The sequence below is a fragment of the Arachis ipaensis genome, chromosome B06, assembly GCF_000816755.2.
Source record: "Arachis ipaensis cultivar K30076 chromosome B06, Araip1.1, whole genome shotgun sequence".
NCBI lineage: Eukaryota > Viridiplantae > Streptophyta > Magnoliopsida > Fabales > Fabaceae > Arachis > Arachis ipaensis.
In genome coordinates this window covers 2,310,264-2,317,005 of record NC_029790.2, presented here as the reverse complement: position 1 = coordinate 2,317,005, position 6,742 = coordinate 2,310,264, and the positions used below count along the sequence as shown (strand labels likewise).

Sequence of the window (6,742 nt, the reverse complement as noted above, 5' to 3'; positions counted from 1 at the left end):
ATTTTCATATATATCTTTTTATTATATGTAACTAATATTTTATCTTTATATATTATGAATGTTATTTTTACTATAGAAAATTGCTAATAAAACAAATAAAATAAAATGTGAGATCCTCTAAGTTGGAATCATATATAGATCTTTCATATTATTGCAAAAACGAATTTTTATCTTTATTTTATTTAATTGAAATGATAAGTTATTTATAATTAAATAACAAATAGTGTCTCCATACTCAATTAAAAAGTTATTGCCTATCTTTGCTAAAAATAAATAAATAAATAAATAGGGCAACATGATTTTTTTCAGAAAAAGATAAAAAATTAACAAATAACGAAATGATAGTTTATTTATGATTATGAACGCCTTTTGAATCCTTAATTATTGATTTTCACTGTTTCCCCATTTTTTTCTTCCGCAACTTCGCATCATCAAATGTTGAATCACTTAAGCTCCGGCGGCCGCACCAATGGAGTCCGAGTCGTCGTCGCCGGCGACCGAGGCACCGGAAAATCCAGCCTCATCGCCGCCGTAGCCTCCGAGTCCTTCTCGGAGACCGTCCCGCCGGTGCTCCCTCTCACTGTCTTGCCGGCCGATTTCTACCCCGACAACGTCCCCATCACCGTCGTCGACACTTCTTCAAGGTATTCTCTCTCTCTTTCTCTCATCACTCGCAACTTTAGATGCAAGTTATGGTAATTTGAAAATTCAATAATCGTAAGGAATAGTAGATTCCTTTTATGCTAAAAAAATCGTTAATCAATGATTTTAGATTTATGTTTAGCTTAATCAGTTATGATTCAATACAAATTCTACTACCATATATGCGTAGTTGCATTCTCTTAGCTGAACTCTGTTTACATGTGCTGAATAATTGTTGTACGATTGTGTTGTTATTGTTGTTATCATACTTGATGCTGATTGCTGTGGTGTGTTTACTCTTTAAATCAGAGTCATACGGTATTGAATGAATGAATTAATGAATGGAGATCGGTGGTGTTGTTTTTTGTGCAGCTTAGAGAAACAGGGGAAGCGCAATGAAGAATTGAAGCAGGCTGATGTGGTGGTTTTAACGTATGCTTGCAATGAGCCTTCGACCTTTTCGCGGTTGAGTTCTTACTGGTTGCCGGAACTGGAGAGGCTGGAGGTGGATGGTTTGTTTTGTTTGAGGGAATGTAATGTGTGGATGCTAAACGATTAGTGTTTTTACTGTTTGTATTTTTGGTTCATGATTCAGGTGAAGGTGCCTGTAGTTGTGGTTGGTTGCAAGCTAGATCTGCATGATGAAAGCCAGCAAGTGAGCTTAGAGCGCCTCATGAATCAGCTCCTACAACAGTTCAAGGAAATTGTAACCTGCATTGAATGCTCAGCAGTTACACTATACCAGGTATATTGTATTGCCACACTGTTGTTAGTAGGTCATGCTATGGTTATTATTTGGCCTTGTATATAGCTCATAAATAATGTCTTTGAAAACATGATGAAAATATAGCAGTATATTATTGGGCTTGTTTGAAAACATCAGTGGATCCTACCTCAGCTCTATTCAGAGCAGTTGTATCCTTGTTGAATGTGAAGATGATACTTAATGATAAAAAATAAGAAGTACAAAGATAAAAAAAAAAAACAGTTAACTGGATTCCCATTTTCCCCTTAAAATTAAGTCCAGTGAAAGGGTATAAATCCATGTATCTCATTTTTTTTTCCTTTTTACTTTTTGTTTTTTTTTTTAAATCAAAGAAAAAGAAGAAGAAATCCGTGCATCTCTGCAAGACACCAATTATTTGCTATATATATAACATCTTGATGATATTTTGATTGGGATTTCCCATGTCCTTGAATTTGTAAACTAAGTATCAACTATCTAATATTAACTCTACTCTTTAGGTCCCTGAAGTTTTTTATTTTGCCCAAAAAGCGGTACTACATCCAATAGATCCATTGTTTGATCAAGAAAGTCAAGCTTTAACAGATCGATGTGTTAGGGCATTGAGAAGAATATTTGTTCTTTGTGATCGTGACATGGATGATGCCCTCAGTGACACAGAACTAAATGAGTTCCAGGTTTTCTATAAACTTGGATCGTCCTTTTCTTTTTTGAATATCCTTTTCTTTTTGTATACTTTGAATATTTAGTTCCTTAGTATATAGCCTGGTTATTCACAAATTGCAAATGTATCAACAGGTTAGATGTTTTGATGCCCCATTGCAGCCATCTGAAATAAATGGGGTCAAAACTGTTGTACAACAGAATGTACCTGAAGGAGTCAACTCAAATGGTCTTACTTTTCCAGGATTTCTTTATGTCCATAGTATGTTCCTTAGGAAAGGGCGCCCAGAGACATTATGGGCTGTTCTAAGAAACTATGGATATGATAATGATTTAAAACTCAGGAATGATTCCCTTCCAGTTCCGTCTAAGAATGCTTCTGATCAGGTCATACTTTATATTTTCATTCTGTTATTTCCACCACTGTCTTTCTGTTTGGTTTAAATGCAAGAGGTTTAGTGGGAGAAGCATTTATTTATTATTAGGATTAGCAATAACAGAAAGATATGTGATTGATAAATTAATAACACTAAACTGCTAACTACAGATACTTTAAAGTTGTAATGTTAGCTATTTACCTTAGGTTGTCTCATGGTTGCTGATTGCCTAAAATAAAGAGTATCTGAGGTTTTGTAAATATTACAGTCAGCTGCTTGGGGTTCTATATTTGGTGATTTGCATAATTCAAGTATATATTTTATGTGTAGAATAACTCTTATGTTAAGCATGGTTATTTCCCAGATCTTTCCTTATCTGTTGGCTTTCCTTTTGTTGAAATATGACAAATGGATTGCAATTATTTTATCATCATAGGTGGTAAATTCAGCTTCTATTCTTTGCTGTTCATCATTCATCTGAAGGGAGGATACAAATATTTATGTGTTATTGCATTTTTGGATGTACATTTGCTTTGTCAAACAATGTCTTTCAAGGAATACTTTTTTATATAAAGGTTATAGACTTTCAATGAAGCATGATAGATGTATGCACTTTTACCAATTAGTACAATTTTCATTGATTTTTGTCATCAAATTATTACAAATAGTTGAAAAGTTATTTGGTGCTTTCTATTTAACTTACGAATGATACAAAACGTTTACTTTAAAGTATTTTCATTGACAGAGTGTGGAGCTAACAAATGAAGCTGTAGAATTTCTGAATGGTATCTTCCGATTATTGGACACAGATAAAGTATGTACCAATGTTTTTAATTATCAATTCCATGATTACAGATATATGCTTTAACATCCTCTCTGCATGATCTCTTTTTAGGCGATAATCCATATCTAATATACTGTTTTTTCTTGATTTGCTTCGTGGAACCTTGATACCCTCTAGGATCGAGCCTTACGGCCTGCTGAAGTTGATAAGCTATTTTGTACTGCTCCATCAAGGTGAGCTTGCAACCTCCCCTCTCCCTAAATTGCCTATATATGGAAAAAGAGAAAGATAATGTCTTTTCTTCTGTCCCTCTGAATTTGCATCATACTTATTGTGTATCATGCTTTATCTTTTTGTCTAGTGATGTCATGCTCTATGCTACATTTTTCGGATAATTTTTGTTTTTATATTTTTAGATGGAGAGTTTATCTCTTTATTTTGACAAATTTATATGTTTGGCAAAAGGTAGGCATTTAAACTTTAAACTATTTTTTCAATTTTTCTTTTGATTATTTATTTTATGTTGCTTATTATTTATCTATTAGCCAAAAGTGATATGTCATTTGCAAATCTTTCACTTTGTTTACTTCTTTTGCAATTGTGATATATATCTTTAAACGCTCTATCATGTTCTCTTAGTTCTCTTCTTCTTGATGTAGTATGTCTTAGGTTTGGTATTTGATTTTGAATTGCAGTCCTTGGAATGATGCTCCATATAAGGATGCTGCTGAGAAAAATGACATGGGTTACATAACACTGAACGGATTTTTGTCCCAGGTTTGTGTAAGTTATGCTGTCTTTCGTTTTTTGAAATGAGGCATTTTTTGATATATCTCTTAAATTTATTCTGCAGTGGGCCCTCATGACATTGCTCGATCCACCATGTAGCGTGGCTAATTTGATTTACATTGGATATAGTGGCAATACAGCTGCAGCACTACGTGTTACTCGCAGAAGATCAGTCGATCGCAAGAAGCAAGCAACAGAAAGGAATGTATTCCAATGCTATGTTTTTGGTTCTAAAAATTCTGGGAAATCTGCTCTCTTGGATTCATTTTTGGGAAGGTATGCTCCTAATCCAATTACCTAAATCATTGTCTACCATTTTTAGATGTATCAATGAGATTTTATCGACTCAAACTCTTCATGTTAGTTATTTTTCAAAGTAACAATTAACTCCTCCATTTTCATAGGCCATTCTCAAATAATTATACTCCGACAACAGCTGAACAGTTTGCAGCAAATACCATTGAATTAATACGGGTGAGTGTCATGTTGGAGAACAAGATTGATACATAAATGATTGTGAAAACTGATCATCTCCACTCAAGCTCTATACCTCACTTGTAAATATGGGAGTTAATAAATTTATCGAGGAAGTCAACTAGGAATGATATGCAGTCTCCACTATCCATACTCATTATCATGGTGTTTACCTCTATATAGGGAACCAAGAAAGTTCTTGTGCTGCGGGAGATTCCGGAAGGGGAAGTGCCGAAAGTTTTGTCAAATCAGGATTATTTGGCGGCATGTGATGTAGCTATCTTCGTGTATGACAGGTATGGTACAAATCTTTTGTTGTTATGCATTGCTATATTTAAGCTGTGGAAGTAGTGTTTTGCACTAGTGATTTCCTCTAACCCGCTCTTCAATGAGTAGTATGCAAAGGTGTATGAAGTGATGTTTATATTTACATGTATAATATAAAATAAACTGACATAAGATTGGAACTACTTAATATCCCATAAATGCCTACCTTGCACGTTGTACACTCACATGTTGCTAACTTTAGCTTTGTCATGGTATCTTGTGTACTATTGTTTCCCAACTATCATGTGTTCATAGATATGTACAGCCAGGAAGCACACTAATGATTCATGCCAAGGCCAAAATCAACAATATAATGCTACATTCAAGGATGCACAAAGAACTCTGCATCATTATATTCTTTGATATAAGCCTATTCTTGTACCCTTTGCTGGATTGAGTGCTTACCTAGGTCAAGAGTTCCGTTATTCAGGGCATAAACCCCTATTACTTTAGCTCATTTGGCCATTATCAAGTGCTGTTGTCTGATTTGATTCCAATCTTATCTAGAGCTTGCCAAGGCAGAGGTGCCGAACCATGGGTCATGGCTAACAGACTTGCATTGGTCATAGACTGTGGAATAGTTTTCCTTAGCTGAACTAATCTATCACTATTTGTTGCATATTTTCATTTCCTTTGGCATTTGGTTCCTGTTTCATACGTTTTGCTCTTTCCTTTGTGCTTTCCAGCTCAAATGAACATTCATGGAAGAAATCCAGAGATATGCTTGAGCAGGTTGCAAGACAAGGAGAACTCACTGGCTATAGAGTTCCATGCCTCCTCATTGCTGCCAAGGATGATTTAACCCCATATCCAAGGGCAGTACAAGATTCAGTTAAGGTATTATTGCATTTTTAAGTGATCAGTTCAGTGGTACCATATCATTGAATAAATGAATATAATATAATTTATGCATAGTTCCATATCTAACCTGAGTAAGGACGATCACAGGCGACTCAGGAATTAGGAATAGAGGCCCCTATTCACTTGAGTATGAAATTAGGTGATTCAAGCAATGTGTTCCATAGGATTGTTAGTGTTGCAGAACACCCTCATTTAAGCATTCCAGAAACAGAGATTGGGAGGAAAAGAAAGCAATTTCATCGGCTTCTTCAAAACACACTCATTTTTGCATCAGGTTTGTTTCTACTTCTAGCGACCACTCCCCACAACTTGAGCCTAACCTTGAAATCCACTATCTATTTTCAAGTTGTCAAAGTGTTGATTTCTAAATAGCTCTCTTTCTTGAATTTACAGTTGGAACTGCTATGGCTGTTGTTGGTGTGGCAGCATTGCGCGCATATGCAGTGAAAAAGAAATCTTCTGGTTAGTCGTCAAGTAAATTTATGCTGCTTCTGGTGCCGATTTAAATGTTAAAAGTACCTCCTCAGTATTGTGTATACTAACCATGATGAACTACCTTAAATTAGAGTATTTGTGTGTATATAGTTTCATTATTTTTTATTGCTAGTGGATATTTTAAGGGTAAATTACGTTACGTTTATGTTCTTAAAATTTGATTTAAGTTACATTTATCTGTCATTTGTTTATGTAAATTACATTTGCTTCCTTTGGTATGTATTTTCGCCTGTACGGGGGTAGTATGATTTTGTAAAACATACAAGGTAGCTTGGTGAATTCAAAGTATGAGAGTGTTCTTTAAAAATTAGAAAGGGTGCATTAAAGTTTGATGGAAATTAGTACTTTATAATGTGATATTTTTTTAACCATTTGATTCCTATATAAAAATTCTTGTATGAATACAAATGTACTTCATTAGACAAGGTTTTTATGGAATGAACTCTTTATAATTATCAACAAGTATTTCTTTTCAAAGCAAATTAATCTTACAAGTCAGAAGTAGTTTAGGGTTTGCATGTTATAGAAGTAAAAGACTTAAATGTTAGTACTCATTGTTTCTCATGAATTATGTGCTCCCCTGTC

The 6,742-nt window shown here is 34.5% G+C and overlaps 1 protein-coding gene across 1 annotated transcript; it reads left to right on the top strand.

Moving 5' to 3' along the window:
- LOC107645169 (mitochondrial Rho GTPase 2) lies at positions 368-6,464 on the top strand. Its single transcript, XM_016349135.2, has 14 exons — positions 368-644; positions 1,015-1,147; positions 1,238-1,387; positions 1,888-2,064; positions 2,186-2,437; positions 3,173-3,241; positions 3,389-3,444; positions 3,907-3,988; positions 4,065-4,276; positions 4,405-4,474; positions 4,658-4,770; positions 5,488-5,638; positions 5,750-5,936; positions 6,056-6,464. Exons 1-14 carry the CDS (start codon positions 436-438, stop codon positions 6,127-6,129), a joined length of 1,935 nt encoding a protein of 644 aa, XP_016204621.1. The 5' UTR covers positions 368-435; the 3' UTR covers positions 6,130-6,464.

Bases quoted from the DNA above. Each gene is read 5' to 3' on its own strand.
- LOC107645169 (XM_016349135.2), top strand. From the start codon at position 436: ATGTTGAATCACTTAAGCTCCGGCGGCCGCACCAATGGAGTCCGAGTC. The intron at 3,445-3,906 runs GTGAGCTTGCAA...TTTGAATTGCAG, and splicing joins TTTTGTACTGCTCCATCAAG to TCCTTGGAATGATGCTCCAT. The intron at 5,639-5,749 runs GTATTATTGCAT...GGACGATCACAG, and splicing joins CAGTACAAGATTCAGTTAAG to GCGACTCAGGAATTAGGAAT.